The following is a 15733-nucleotide window of genomic DNA, read 5'->3' on the forward strand; positions in this document are numbered from 1 at the left end:
CTGCCTGCCTTGTCCTCCTTGCCTTGTTCTCCAGAGGGGCCCCCACACCCACATAAGCCTTCAGGTTGCACAGAGGCAGGCCTGGCCTCCAGCGAGGGCTGCTCCCAGGCTGAGAGAGGCAGCCCAGACTCGAGAGCCCAAGTTAGAGTTGACGGGGCCTCGGGCCACAGGAGGTCCTGAGGACACCCCGCTTTTCCCCACTCCCGCCTCCTGCACCCTCCGTAGCCTCCACAGCGCTCCTGCCTGGGCCTCCCCCGAAATCATGTCGCCCTCACCTTCGCCTCTCCCACTGGACTACAGACCCCCAACCTAATGACTCCTCCTTCATTAAAGTTGATCCCCACCCTCCCCTGTCTTTTCAACCACTCTGTCTTCATGAGTTTTCCCATCAGCATTTAATTGTGCTTAACCCTCTCCCATCTGAAACAAAAACCCTTCCTCAAATTACTTCCTCCCCCTGCCTCTTCACAGCCAAAATTCTGTCTTCTGCTCTGGGTGGCCTCTGTCCCCTCCCCTTCTGCACATTCAGCTTCTCCAGGTTGGCTTCTGCCCCGTCCCCCACTGCCCTACACAAGCCCCTCTTGCTAGAGTCAGTAGCAGCCTGATCTCTTTGAATATGGTGGCCTCAACTCTTTCCCCTTCAACAGCCTCGACACACCTGCCACTCCTTTCTTCTTCTTCAATTAAACTTTCAATGATGAAAATTTCAAGCACACACGAAAGCAGAGAAAGTAATACCTTAAACCTCCTTGTACCCATTTATTCAGCTTCAAAGTTATCAAGATTTTTCTATTCTTGTTTGATCTCTTCCCACCACAGCTTCCCCTCACACTTGCTGGAATATTTTAAACCATATTTCAGACTCAATCATATGATCCATAAATGTTTAGTATGTGTCTCTAACTGACTAGGATTTTTTTTTAGATAGTCATAGTTTCTGACAAAATTCCTTAGTATCTCTAACATTCAGTCTATGTTTAATTTGCTCTGGTTGTCTCAAAAATGTTTGTTCAAATCAGCACACAAATAAGGTCTTTGATTACATTTGGCCAGTATGTTTCTTAGGTCCCTTGGAACCAACAACAGTTGCCAGGCCCCCTCCTTTTGGTAAGGCCATGTATTTGGTGAAGAAACAGGAGAGAGAGCTTGGGGCTTGATTGGACTGAGGCAGAATTATGTTCTCTCTTTTGGTGAGAATTCATCACTCCGGTCTTGACGTTCTCTTCCTTGGCCTCCAGGATACCACACCCTACGGCTGTGGCTACTGTCTCCTGCACGAGGTTTCTGACTCTTCAGCCCACCCTGAGAGGGGCTCTCCTCAGGTCTCTGAGCTGGGTCTGTTGGCCTGTCTGAGCCCTTCCTACAGGCTTGTCCCCCTTCCTACTCTACCAGTTAGGGTCAGACAACTCTCACGTAGGTGCTTCCAGACCCACCTGTTGTCCTGGGCTCTGGGCACCACCCCAGGGGCTACTTGGTCATGTCCCACACCCACTCCATCCCTCCTCATGTCTTGTTGGATTCTGCCTCAGAAACATCCCTCCTCCCGCCCTTTCCGTCTCTCGTGGACAGCTCCTGCAGCTCTCAGTAGGTCTCCACTCTGCAGGCAGTGTTCCAAATACAGATCTGACCCTCTCATTCACCTCCTGCTTCGAACTCTTCCAAATCAAGTCTTGATCCTTGCCTTGGCCCAGCCCCAGATCCCTGCCTCATCTCTTGCTGCCCCCATTCCTGCTCTCCAGCTCCTGCCACATGGCCCTGCTGGTAGCTTTCTGGACAGTGTCCTCTACTGGGGACACTGTATATCACCCCATACTCTACTCCCTTCACCTGGCTGACTCTTACTTTCCTGAAGGTATTTGCTGAGATATCAGCTCCTCCAGGAAGCCTTATTGACCCTCTCACACCCTGGCCCACTGGAGAAGGAAATGGAGACCTACTCCAGCATTTTCACCTGGAAAATCCCATGGACAGAGGAACTTGGCGGGCTACAGTCAATGGGGTTGCAAAGAGTTGGATATGACTGAGGGACTGAGCACACCCTGGCCCAAGGTTGAACTGTCAGAGTCCAGTTGGCCAGCAAGGGAGGCAGCAGAGGGAGGGATGGACAGGTCTGGGTGGGTAGGTCAGCGTCCCCAGGGGCCCACTGCCCATGTGCCCCCACTGTGTGCTGTGCCCTGCTTCTAATGGACACCCCCTGCTCTCTTGGCAGCAACGAGTTCAGCAGGCTGGTGGCTGGGGAGTACCTCAGCTTTTTTGACTTCTCGGGCCTGACTCTGGATCGAGCGCTCAGGTCAGTGTGGCTGGGCTGGGTGGTGCCCACAGGCGATACATCTGGATCCTCCTGCCAGCTCTGGTGTTGACTTGCCGTGCAGCCTTGGGCAAGCCCTCTTGAGCCCTCTGGGGAGGCTGTGGGGAAGGGCCCATGAGAGGAGCACAGTGCCAGAGACTCACTGAGTGCTGGCTCATGGGGGCCACTGCCAAGGTGAAGGTGGGAGTGCAGAGGTGACCCTTCAGGAGGCATAGCCTAGACACACCCTGCTGATGGCAGCTTAGTGACACTCCTGTGAGGTGGGTGGTACCGTCCCATTTATAAGCGGAGAAAGTGTGGGCCAGTTCCCCGAAATCACTGAGCAAGACATGGTCAAAATGACATTGGACATGGTCAATTTGATCTCATGTCCTGTTGGTGTTTGGATCCGGGGAGTAGCCCTCAGGAAGGGCAGGTACAGGCCCAGGGAGCAGAGGGCAGGCAATGGGAGGATGAAGCCCGGTGCCAGGGGACCTGAGCCCAGGCCAGAGCCTCACAGCTAGGGATGGTGGACTCTGAGCCGAGGGAGGGGTGGTCCATGTATGTTATATCTGTTTACTTCCCATGTGTCTCTCACATTTTTAGAAACCGTATTTTCCCTTTATTTTCTCTGTTTCCATTGGGATATTTTACACTGACTCGCTTCCAATTCACTTATTCTTCCTCTGTGTCTCATATACTGTTAAACCCATTTATTGAATTTTTACCTTCTATTGTTTTATTTTTCAGATCTAGAGGTTATATTTTGTTAAAAAACTTTTCTGGTAGGTTCTAAATCACTGCCTTATCGTGGTGAAGGGGCTTGTGTAACTCGATGAAGCTATGAGCCATGCCTTGCAGGGTCACCCAAGAAGGATGGGTCATAGTGGAAAGTCTGACAAAACGTGGTCCATTGGAGGAAGGAATGGCAAGCCACTGTAGTGTTCTTGCCTCGAGAACCCCATGAACTGTATAAAAAGGCAAAAAGATACGACACCATCACCAATTCAATGGACATGAAGTTGGGCAAACTCCAGGAGTTGGTGAGGGACAGGGAGACCTGGCATGCTGCGGTCCACGGGGTCACAAAGAATTGGACACGACTTAGTGACTGAACAACCGCAACAATTCTCTGGGGGAAGAAGTCCTCATCTTTTCATTTAGTTTTACTTACTTTCTCCATCCTTCCCTCTCTTTTTGGGAACATATTAGTCACAGCTAATATTCGAAAGTCCTTGCCTGCTTACCACAGTATCGGTGTCATCTGAATCATCTGTATCTGGTTCTATTGTTTTTCTCTTGGTTTTCCATCATCTATCCTATTTCTCTGTGTGCTTAGTAATTTTTTATTAGATCCTGTACATTGTACATAAAATTATAGCATCTCTAGATCATTATGTGTTCCACCAGGGAGTGTACCTTCTGAGGCAGCTAGAGGAGAACAGGGCGGGTACAGTCCCAGTCTATCCAGGGCTGAGCTGCGGAGCAGCTGCTCTGAAGTTTGGTAAGGCTCAGAGTTCAACCCGATCACAGGGCTGCAGGGCTTTCCACTGGGAGCCTGGTGTGTTCACTGGGGCCTCTCCCTTTGGTGGGTCCTAAATTACAATTTTATCTCCTCCATGTGGCAAGCCTGTGCAAAGACCAAACCCCTCTGCTTCTCAGAGAGGCTTTCTGCTTAGCTTTTCAGCATACTGCCCCTTCCATCTTTAGACTTTGGCAAATATCTCACAGGGAAAACTGACCACATGTTTATAGCCCCTGAAGTCTCTCCAGCTCCGTGAAGCCACTGACTGTTCTGCCTCACCCCTGTGTCTGTAATCAGCAGTGTCCCCGGGGAGAACTGCAGATCGGCCCACCTCCCTGAGTTCTCTACCCTCTGGGATCTTGGTCCCATTGGTGTCTGCTGCATCAGCAATTTTCTGATAGCTTAAGAGAGATGTATTCTGTCTGGCATTTTTCACTGTTCCCAGTGGAAGTGTTTGTCGGCTAGCAAGCTGCTCTATCCTGAGCTGAGTCAGGTTCACACTGGATGATCTGGTGGGGAAGGTGTTTGGTGGGTCGGCTTGCGATCAGAGGCCTGGGTGCTGGGCTGGAGGACCTTGAATATATAGCCCAATAGATTGAGACTCGACTGCACAGGCCCTGGGGAGCCACAACAGGTGCTGGCTGTAAAGCAGGGTTTGGGGAGGCAGTGGTGGCAACACTGTGTTGGTGGCCTTTGATCCCGAGGCTCCTGAGGAGGATCAGGTGGGAGAGGATGAGGCCTGAAGTTGGGCCACAGGGCTCGAGGAATGATTGGTGTGAGAAGCACAGAGGATAGAGCAGAAGGGCTGGTGATGCCAAGATGTAGAGAGAGAAGGGAGTGGCCAGCAGTGAGGCTGATCCTGGGGACAGCCTGAGAGTTTGGTTGGAGCTTGGTGAAGACCTCCAAGGAAGGGGTGTTTGGGCTGGGGAGCCCCAGCTGGGATGCATGGCTTACAGGTAGGACAGGCTATGGTTGGGATGGGGGATGGTATTAGTGGAGTGCGAGGAGAAGAGGGAGGGGCCGGATGCAAGGAAGAGAACAGGGAACAGGAGAGACAGAGAAAGGAGGACCAGAAGGAGGATGGAGTGTTTTTATATAGCTGTTGACTGACTGGGATTGAATCAGAGAGTGGTCTGCAGTTTTCCATGCTTTGGGAAACCTCCGAAGGTAAAGACTGGCCAAAATAGGGCTCACGGGTCCCAGGGTGCCTTAGAAGTAGTTTTAGAGAGGATGGAGCAAAGTGGGTATAACAGAAACCAAGGGAACCGTAGCAAAATTGGGAACAAGCTAGTCTCATGAACCCAAGGCAGATAGAGGCCCAAACTGTCTCAGCCTCCTGTTTCCCCTCCCAAGGAGGGGTGTGCCTAGGCCCCAGGTGAGGGACCCCAGGCCCATCTCCTGGCCCCTCTGGTTTTGGTATTCTCAGCCAGGGACCCTTATGAGTGCTGGTGACCTTTGACGTTTGGCCTTGAGGGGAACTCGGAGCTGTCCAGCAGAGGAGGCTCAGACTTGGGGTGGGAGAATAGAGGGGGCCAGGGTGGTTGGGCCTGGGGCCATCATGTGAGGGGTAGCGCATCTGGGAAGGGTGGGAAGGGCTGAGGGAGAGCGCTCCAGTGGAGCAGTGTGGACGGGCTGGGCCCAGCCGCGGAGGAGGGAGTGAGGAGTGGGGCGGAGGCTGGCACTGGCGTGTTGGTCAGCCTCTGTTCTTCACAATCTGCCCCCTGTCTCCTTCCAAAAGGGCCCTGGAGGGTGATGAGAGTTGAGACTCCACACTCCAGAGGCTGTTAGGGGGCTCAGGGTTTCCTCCTGGGCCCAGATGCTGGGGCTCTGGGGCCTCAGCCCCCTCAGGCAGGCTTGGGTGGTGTGTATGGGGTGTGGGGGCTCCTACCTGGAGTGAGGATTCAGACGACTCAGGGGTCTGGGAGGCCCTCAGCACCCTTGCATCACCCTCCAGAACTTTCCTGAAGGCCTTCCCGCTGATGGGGGAGACGCAGGAGCGAGAGCGGGTCCTGACGCACTTCTCTCGCCGGTACTGCCAGTGTAACCCTGATGACAGTACTTCGGAAGGTACGCCTCACTTGGCACCCCTGACACCTCACCCCGCACCCCTGACACCTCACCCTGCGCCCCTGATGCCTCACCCTGTGCCCCTGACGCCTCACCCTGTGCCCCTGACGCCTCACCTTGCGCCCCTGATGCCTCACCCTGTGCCCCTGACGCCTCACCCGGTGCCCCTTACTCCTCACCCCATGCCCCTGACGCCTGACCCCACGCCCCTGACGCCTGACCCCACACCCCTGATGCCTCACCCTGTGCCCCTGACGCCTCACCTTGCGCCCCTGATGCCTCACCCTGCGCCCCTGATGCCTCACCCTGTGCCCCTGATGCCTCACCCTGTGCCCCTGACACCTCACCCTGCGCCCCTGATGCCTCACCCTGTGCCCCTGACGCCTCACCTTGCGCCCCTGATGCCTCACCCTGCGCCCCTGATGCCTCACCCTGCGCCCCTGATGCCTCACCCTGTGCCCCTGACGCCTGACCCCACGCTCCTGACGCTTCACTCTGTGCCCCTGATGCCTCACCCCACACCCTTGCCCCTCAGTTGGGCCCTGGCTTCCTCCTACCCTTGATCCACCTGCCACTTCTGTCCTGCTCGAGAAACAACAGTGAAGGCATGATGGCGTGTGGCAGGGGGCCTGTCTGCTGGAAGAGGCACCTCCCAACTGTCGGGCCGGTCGCCGCTCCCTGTGCCTGATGGTCCTCTAGGTCCTCTGTGCCCTGGACTCAGTCCTCCGTGCCCTCCTCCTCTGTGGTTCCCTGTCACAGTGCTGATCGCTAGTGTGGTGGGAGTCCTGGGTCTGGCACCCTCTTGTCCCATGGGTGGACTTGCGTCCCAGGAACTGGGGGGCTAGGCTGGTTATTAGAGGAGACATGGGCCTTGGAAGGGATATAGCCTGGGACCCAGAGCCTTTCCTGGGCATGAGATTCAAGGTGAGTTTGGCCATAGGAAGCAGGAATCTGGGCTAGAACAGGCCTGGGGTGGTCAGGTCCCCCACTAAGGGAAGAGTGTTTCCTGACCTGGGGCGGGGGAGTGGCTCTGATGCTGTAGAGGGGTGGGGCATGGAGTATCACACAGGCCCCGGGCCCTGACATGTGGTTGGCAGGTGGCTGGCCTCTTCCAAGGCCTGAAGGCTGGCTCTGGCAGGAGATGAGTGGGTGGCTGTGGTTGAGAAAGAGCTGGTTGCTCACACTGAGGGTGCCTCTATCTCTGATTTAGATGGGATCCACACGCTTACCTGTGCCCTGATGCTGCTCAACACGGACCTGCACGGACATGTGAGTTGGGGAGGCCAAGCTGGGGTATGTTCTCTCACTGACTCATCCCAGGTTGTCCGAGGGCCAGCCCTTTCTCCAGCCTCCTTCCCTGAGACCTCTCACTTGCTGGCCCACGTTTCTTTAGCAGACCTGGGAGTCAGGCCACTTGGCTTCTAGACTTGGCCTTACTCTCGTTTTATCCACTTGAGACCTGCCTGGGTCCCCAGCCCCAAGCAGGGCCATAGAACAACTGAAGTACAGAAATTTAGGATGTGCTAAATAAGATATGTGCCCCTAGCCATGTCCACACCAGACGTTGCTAAAAGGTCACCTGCTCTTCCTACCCTTCGTGCTGTAAGCCTGACTGCAGCCCTGCTGAAGGGCCATGCCCCAGGCAGCCCCTTCCCCTCAAATGGTAGGTTGCCATTAAGAGGCATTTTCGTCATCTCCATCCTTCACTAGGCAAACAGAAGTGATGGGGGGTACCCTAGGCTGTGAGCCTGTGCCTCCTCTGGGCCCTGGGCATCTCAGTGCTGCTTGTGGCTCAATAACTCCTTCTTCTTCCCTCTGTCTGCTCCGGGGACCCCCTCTCTGGGCTCTCTTGCCCTCCCTCAGGTGGTAAGTGTAGCTGGTGGTCTGCATGTCCTGTGAGCTTAGATCCCCCCATCTCCATCCTCCCCTTCTGTGTCCCGCATCACCCCGTCTGGCCTCACTGATCACCACCCCGTCATTGCTCATCCTGGGATGGTCAGAGCACCTCTGCTGGATTGGGGATATTTCAGTGACTCATGGGAATAATAGGCCCATGAGAACGGTTCCGGAGGTAACCAGGTTCCGGTTACATCTCTTCTGGAGGGAGGTAACCAGGAAAGCCTAGGACACTTAGGGTGGAAGAAGGAGCTGGGAGAGACCCAACTTCGAATTCCACTCTTGCCTCCAGGTGGCACCTCTGTGACCCAGGGCATCACTCCAGCACTCTGAGTCTCGGGTTCTACACCTGTGAGGTGTGAATGATGATTTCCCCATAGTGTCCTGGGGAGGCCTGGGAGAGGTACCACCAAGTGTCAGGGTCTGGCACTTAGTAAAGATATTTATTATGAATAATATTATTACATAATCCTCACCATCATATTCATCATTAATATTGAAATTTAAATGATGGAGAGTCTGAAGGCCCAGCCTGCAGATCCCTGGAGGATCAAGAATATGAAGGACCTGCCCTGATGGCAGTCTGAGCAGGCGTGGGCACACTGGTCGCCTGGCCTGAGGAGAGCGAGAGCCTCGATGGCCTTGGCATGAAGATTAGTTGTGTGACAGCTTCAGTTTTGTCTGCCAGGGCTGTCAGCCTGAGAGTGGAACGGGAGAGAAGACGTGTGGATTCCATGGGGATGTCACCGGAGTTAATGCCCACTAATGGGCTGATGCTCCCCCAAGACTGCTTACTGTTTGCAGAGAGCAGGTGTTGCTGGCGTGCCCTGAAAGGGCCCTTTAACACACATTCCTCTTCCCATCCCTGCGCTCAGCAGGGCCGAGGGCCATCTCAGGACCCAGTCATTGCTGTGTTAAGCCCTGGGTGCCTCTTCCCCTGGTTGAGAGCTGCTGACAAGCGCAGCAGTCAGTAAACCCCAGGTCGAGGATATTCTTGAGCTTGGTGGGCCTTAGCTGCCCGTGGCACCACCTTCTGCCTGAAGTTGAAGAGAAACATTACTGCCTTCATACATTAGACATGGGTGCAATAGGATTGTTTATACTCACAGTCAACAGACATTGAAGATCCATTTCTTTCTTAAGGCAGTATTGCAAAACACCAAAAGCAAGAGGTCTGAGTTGTAATCCTCTTTATTTTTCACATGATCGTGTGTGACCTGAGGTGAGTTACTGACTTCCCTGAACCTCAGTTTCCCCATCAGAAAGTCCCGGTGAGATTTAAGGAGACAGCAGTTGTAGAGCATTTAGCCCAGAACTGGGCCATTGCTGTCACTGGGAGCTTTCCTGGAAGTGGCAATGCCTGCTTTGTGCTCACCCCATCCCTCCCTCTTCTCATGCTGCCGTTGTTTCACAGAGACTCAGTGCCTGGTGGAAGATGGGGATCTCAGGAATGTGGGGCCTACTAGGGCCCCCAGAAGTGGCTCTGGTCAGAGCGGGAGCCAGTATGAGGGACTGGCGCACACTCCTAGATGGGCACAGCCTAGTGGAGGAATTGAGAAGGCTTCCTGTAGGAGGGGCATTTGGACTGTAGAGGCTGACACCTTCTGCGTTCTATAAATGAGAAGGAAAGAGAACCCCTGCCTCAGGGTGCCCACCTTCTAGTTAAAGGAGATGAAAATAAATAAGTCAACAAGTGATTGCAAATAGTGATAGGTCTGTGAAGGGAATCAACAGGCGGATATGATGGTGGCTGGACTAGGGGTCAGGGAATGCCTTTCAGAGGAGGCACAACTGGGGCAGAGACCTACAGGAGCCAGTCACGGAAAGACCAGAGACAAAATCTTCTAGGCAGAGGGACCAGTGGGACTGGTTTTCATCTTTTGGCTATTGTGAACAGTGCTATGAACGTTGGTATACAAGTTTTTAATTTTTAAAAAATTATTTTTAAACTGAATGAAAGATTATTTTAATTTTATAGTGCTTACAGTTTTCAGAAGTTTCCTGTGCATGACTTCATGTAATCCCATAATAACCCTTTTATCTTCCTACCCCTCTATTGCCCTCCCCCTTCTTGGTAACCACTAGTTTGTTCTGTGAGTCTGCTTCTTCTTTTGTTTTATTAACTGGCTTGTTATATTTTTTAGGTTCCACAACTAAGTGAAATTATATAGCGTTTGTCTTTCTTTTTCTGACTTGTTTTACTTAGCATAAATCTTTGTTTGAGAAGCTGCTCTCAATTCTTTTCAGTGTATACTTAGGAATGGATTGCTGGGTCCAATGGTATTTTTGCATTTAACTTTTGGAGGACAGGAAAACTGTTTCATAGTGGCTGTTGAGTCCAGGAAGGAGGTGATGATGGCTTGTGCTGACAGGGCAGTGAACAAGGGTAGAAGGGACAGATGAGAGAGATCAGTAGAGGATGAGCCTGATGGGACTTGCTGATGGGCTGATCAGGGAGAGGAGGAAGGATGGCTTCACCATCTGGCTTGATGGGGGTGCTATTTCCTGAGATAAGAAGGGAAATTCTGTGGGTGGGTGAAAGGTGTGGCGAGTGGGAGAGCTGGGGCTCCAGTCCCATTTTTGACATATTGTGTTTGAGATGCCTATTGGACATGGACATGGGTGTTGCCAAAGAGGTGGTGGGATAAATGAATCTGGGATGCCAGAGAGTAATGGGGTGATGAGATCGCTGTCGTCCTGATGGAATGAAAGCCACGGAACTGGCTGAATGCCTCGGGAGAGGGGCAGGTTGGTGATCTTGTTGTGGGTCATGGCATCATTTAGAGGTCAAGCACTTTTCACTTTCATGCATTGAAGAAGGGAATGGCAACCCACTCCAGTGTTCTTGCCTGGAGAATCCCAGGGACGGCGGAGCCTGGTGCCTTGCCGTCTATGGGGGGTCACACAGAGTCAGACACGACTGAAGCGACTTAGCAGTAGCAGCAGCAACAAGCAGAGCATAAGGAGACACTCTGAAGCAGCCATGGAGATGGGAGGAAAACCAGGAGTGTGTGGTATCTCAGAAGCCAAGAGAAGAAAGTGTTTCAAGGAGAGAGAAGTAGCCAACTATATAAAAGGGTGTTATGAAGTCAAGAAAGGCAATAACAGAAAAACAGCCTTTGCGATTGGAATGGCCATTGGTGGGTCATTGTCATTGGATGGTCAAGGTCATTGGAGCCCTTTGCAAAAGTACTTTAGGCGGAGTAGGGAGACCAAATGCCAGGATGGAGTGGGTGGAGGTGAGGATAGGAGGTGAGGAAGTAGAGGCTGTGGAGAATTCTTTTGCAATATTTGGCTTTGAGTGGGATCCTGAAGTGAGCCACTGGCTGGAGGGGTCTAGCAGGGGCTTTTTTCTTTAAGTTGGAGTATAATTTCTTTACAATGTTGTGTTAGTTTCTGCTGTATAATGAAGTGAATCAGCCATATGTATATATATATATCCTTTCCCTCTTGGTCCTCCCTCCAACCTGCCATTGCCATCCTACCCATCAAGGTCATCGCAGAACACTGAGCCGAGCTCCCTGTGTTACACAGCAGATTCCCAGCAGCTACCTGTTTTACACATAGTAGTGTATGTTAACACACTAGTTCTGTTCAGTTCAGTCGCTCAGTCGTGTCCGACTCTGCAACTCCATGAATTGCAGCACGCCAGGCCTCCCTGTCCATCACCAACTCCCGGAGTTCACTCAGACTCACGTCCATCAAGTCGGTGATGCCATCCAGCCATCTCATCCTCTGTCGTCCCCTTCTCCTCCTGTCCCTAATCCCTCCCAGCATCAGAGTCTTTTCCAGTGAGTCAACTCTTCACATGAGGTGGCCAAAGTATTGGAGTTTCAGCTTCAGCATCAGTCCTTCCAATGAACATCTAGGACTGATCTCCTTTAGGATGGACTGGTTGGATCTCCTTGCAGTCCAAGGGACTCTCAAGAGTCCTCTCCAACACCACAGTTCAAAAGCATCCATTCTTCAGTGCTCAGCTTTCTTCACAGTCCAACTCTTACATCCATACACGACCACTGGAAAAACCATAGCCTTGACTAGGTGGACCTTTGTTGGCAAAGTAATATCTCTGCTTTTCAATATGCTATCTAGGTTGGTCATAATATGTCAATCCTAATCTCCTAACTCATCCTGCCCTTTCCTTCCCCCTCTGTGTACACATGTCTGTTCTGTGTCTCTGTTTCTGCCCTGCAAACAGGTTCATCTGTACCGTTTTTTTAGATTCCACATAATATGCATTAAAATACAATATTTGTTTTTAGGAGGGACTGTTTTAAATCTGACTAGGGTGTTGTGTATATGCCACTAGGATCTACTAGGCAGGCAAGGAGAAACTGATGATGCAGGAGAGAGAGGGAAAATCAAGGCTTTCCTTGAGATGAACAGCAGGGCATAGATGGAAAATGGCCTTAGCTGGGAATAGGGGAAGTTCATTCTTCATGACAGGGTGAATTGGAAGGGAAGGATGTCAGAGGAGGGTGAGCTTAGCCTCCAGACAAGAGAGGATGGGGGCTTGGGTTAGACGTGGACATGGAGACAAGGAGAGATATTATAAATGTACTGTGGATGTGCAGTCACTAGCACTGGTTGGTGGAGTCAGTGTCGAGGTGAGAGCAGAAGTCTCTAGGGTGAGGCCAGGAGAAGCAGGAGGAGATGGTGGGAGAAGCTGCGCTATGAACCTCCAAGCTGAAACAAAGATAAGTTGTTTTGCAAGAAAAGCTTAATTTCTCTCACACTTGGGCTGCTTGAGGTTTAGCAGTGGGAGTGCTGGGGAGGTGGGTTGGGGCCGGATGGTGGAAGACTTGAGGGACAAATGCACGGGTCAGCATACTGTTCTGAAGACTGGCAGCGGCAGGGAGGCCCTGCCCATTCTCAGATGGTGAACAAGCCTCATATATTAGAACTTGGAAGGAGCACCGAGTGCAACTCAGGTTTAGTCTAGATTTGCAAATAGTGATGAAGGTTTTCCTGCCCGCGAGACTTTTGACTGGTCCCTTCCCTTGCTCTGAAGGATGACATCTACTTTCTTTCTGCTTTGAGAAGGGGGAAGACTTAAAGACAGGCTGGGATTGTTCTGACCTCAGATAGGTCACACTAGACCTGCAGAGAAAGCCTTGGAATGGGGCTGTGGCCTGTCCAATCATAATTCTTTTCTGATTGGAGACAGAGGCTGTGGGAACAGATTTTCGGGTCAAGGGCAGGCTTGGAGGCCCTTTTGATCCAAATGTTGGTGGAAGGAAGGGAGGAACTGAGAACTTGGAGGTCCCAAATCATCCACATCAGTTTGGCTTTGGCGTGTTCTGGGCATGTCTCTCTTTCTCTCCATCTTTCTTCCTGTCCTCCCCCCTTCCTTCCCTTCCTCCTTTTCTTTCCCTCTCCCCTCCCATTCCCTTCCCTTCTCTTCCGTCTCTCTTTTCCCTTTCTGGTATATATCTTTTGGCTTGGTGGCTGTTGTTCATTTACCCAGTATGATTTTACTTCTTTGCAACCGACTGTCTTACTTTCTCATCCAGAAAGAGATTGATCTTGGTACTGTTTCCCATGGACTTGAAAGTGTATTCTGCAGTTGTTTATTCTAATGTTCTACATGTGTTGATAAGGTCAAGCTTTTTAACTATGTTGTAAACATCTTTTATATCCTTAATGATTTTTTATTGTGTTAAAATGTAGAAGACATAAATTTGCCATTTTAACCAGTTTAAGTTGTGCAATTCAGTGGAGTTAAGTACATTCACACAGTGTGCAGCCATCACCGTTCTCTGGTTTCAGAACTTTTCATCACCCCCAAAGGAGGCCTTGTACCCATTAGCAGTCACTTCCCATTCTCTCCTTCTTCCAGCCCCTGCCTCTTCTGGATATGTAATATGAGTGGAATCACACAGTACATAGCCTTTCATATATGGCTTCTTTCACTTAGTGTAATGTTTACAAGGCTCATCCATATTATAGCATGTGTCATAATTTCATTTGTTTTTATGGCCAAATAATATTCCATTGAATGGATATGCCACATTTCATGTATCCCTTTGTCCTTTAACGAACATTTGGATTATTTCCACCTCTTGGATATTGTGAATAGTGTTACTCTGAACATTTGTGTACAAGTTTTTGTTTGAGCACCTGTTTTCAGTTCCTCGGAGAAGACCAGCTGCATCATATGGTAATTCTATGTTTAACTTTTTGACGAACTGTGAAACTTCCTTAGTGGCCGAACCATTTAGTAATCCTGCTAGTAATGTATAAGGGTTTCAGTTTCTTCACCTCCTTGCCAACACTTCTTTTCATTCTTTTCTTTTTTAGTGATAGCTGTTCTAGTCAGTATGAAGTGGTAACTCATTTTGGTTTTAATCTGCCTCTCCCTGATAACTAATGATATTGAGCATATTTTCATGTGTTTGTGGCCATTTGTATATCTTCTCTGGTGAAATGTCTATGCAAGTACGTTGCCCACTTTGAGGAGGGATATATAATTATTATTTAAAATTGTGGTAAAAATATTAAAAATCATGGTAAAATATGCATAATATGAAATTGACCATCACTGCCATTTTTACGTATAGTTTACTAGTATTAAATCTATTTACATTGTTGTGCAATGAATCTCCAGAACTTTTTCATCTCCTTAAAAAGATTTAACTCTTTTCTTTTTAATTCATTTTTTTAATTGAAGGATAATTGCTTTACAGAATTTTGTTGTTTTCTGTCAAACCTCAACATGAATCAGCCATAGGTATACATATATCCCCTCCCTTCTGAACCTCCCTCCCATCTCCCTCCCCATCTCACCCCTCTAGGTTGATACAGAGCCCCTGTTTGAGTTTCCTGAGCTATACAGCAAATTCCCGTTGGCTATCTATTTTACATATGGTAATGTGAGTTTCCATGTTATTCTCAAAATACGTCTCACCCTCTCCTCCCCTCTCCCTGTGTCCATAGGTCTATTCTCTATGTCTTTTTCTCCATTGCTGCCCTGTAAATAAGTTCTTCAGTACCATTCTTCTAGATTCTCTATATAAATACAATATTTATCTTTCTCTTTCTGACTCACTTCACTCTATATAATAGATTCTAGGTTCATCTACCTCATCTGGACTGACTCAAATGTGTTCCTTCTTATGGCTGAGTAATATTCCATTGTGTATGTGGACCACAACTTCTTTATCCTTTCATCTGTCGGTGGGCATCTAGGTTGCTTCCATGTTCTAGCTATTGTAAATAGTGCTGCAGTGAACAATGGGATACATGTGTCTTTTTCAATTTTGGTTTCCTCAGGGTATATGCCTAGGAGTGGGATTTCTGGGTCACATGGTGGTTTTATTCCTAGGTTTTTTTTTTAAGGAATCTCCAAACTGTCTTCTATAGTGGCTGTATCAATTTACATTCCTACCAACAGTGCAAGAGCATCCACTTTTCTCCACACCCTCTCCAGCATTTATTGTTTATAGACTTTTTGATGATGGCCATTCTGACCAGTGTGTTTTGCTTTTCTTTAATTGGTCTGTTTGTGTTTTTGTTGTTGAGTTGTAAAGGTTCTCTAGTCTAGATACTATACTCTTATCAGATATATGGTTAGAAAAAGTTTTCCCTTTTTCCAGGGATCATGTGTTTTCTCCCTGTCTTCATTCTATTAATGTGGTATATTATGTTAATAGATTTTTATATGTGGAACTACTCTTGTACTCCTGGGATACATTCCACTTGATCATGGTATATAATCCTTTTACTATGCTGCTGTTTTGCTAGTATTTCATTGAGAGTTTTTACATTTATATTTATAGGGGATACTGTTCTATAGTTTTATTTTCTTGTGAATTCTTTGTCTGATTTTTGTATCAGAGTAATGCTGGCTTTATAGCATGAGTGAGGAAGTATTCTCTCTTTTTCAGTTTTTGGATAAAGCTTAGGAAGTATTGTGTGCTCAGTTGCTCAGTCGTGTCTGACTCTTTGCAATCCCATGG

General features: G+C 49.6%; 1 protein-coding gene across 1 annotated transcript in view; it reads left to right on the top strand.

The window, feature by feature from the left end:
- PSD2 (pleckstrin and Sec7 domain containing 2) overlaps positions 1–15733 on the top strand; it is a 52698-nt gene that overhangs the window by 19018 nt on the left and 17947 nt on the right. The window contains exons 5-7 of the mRNA XM_069589830.1: positions 2210–2290; positions 5767–5879; positions 7090–7148. Of these exons, the coding sequence (XP_069445931.1) occupies positions 2210–2290; positions 5767–5879; positions 7090–7148 (253 nt within the window). The remainder of the gene's footprint in view (positions 1–2209; positions 2291–5766; positions 5880–7089; positions 7149–15733) is intronic.

This window comes from Ovis canadensis, chromosome 5 (assembly GCF_042477335.2).
Source record: "Ovis canadensis isolate MfBH-ARS-UI-01 breed Bighorn chromosome 5, ARS-UI_OviCan_v2, whole genome shotgun sequence".
Taxonomy (NCBI): Eukaryota; Metazoa; Chordata; class Mammalia; order Artiodactyla; family Bovidae; genus Ovis; species Ovis canadensis.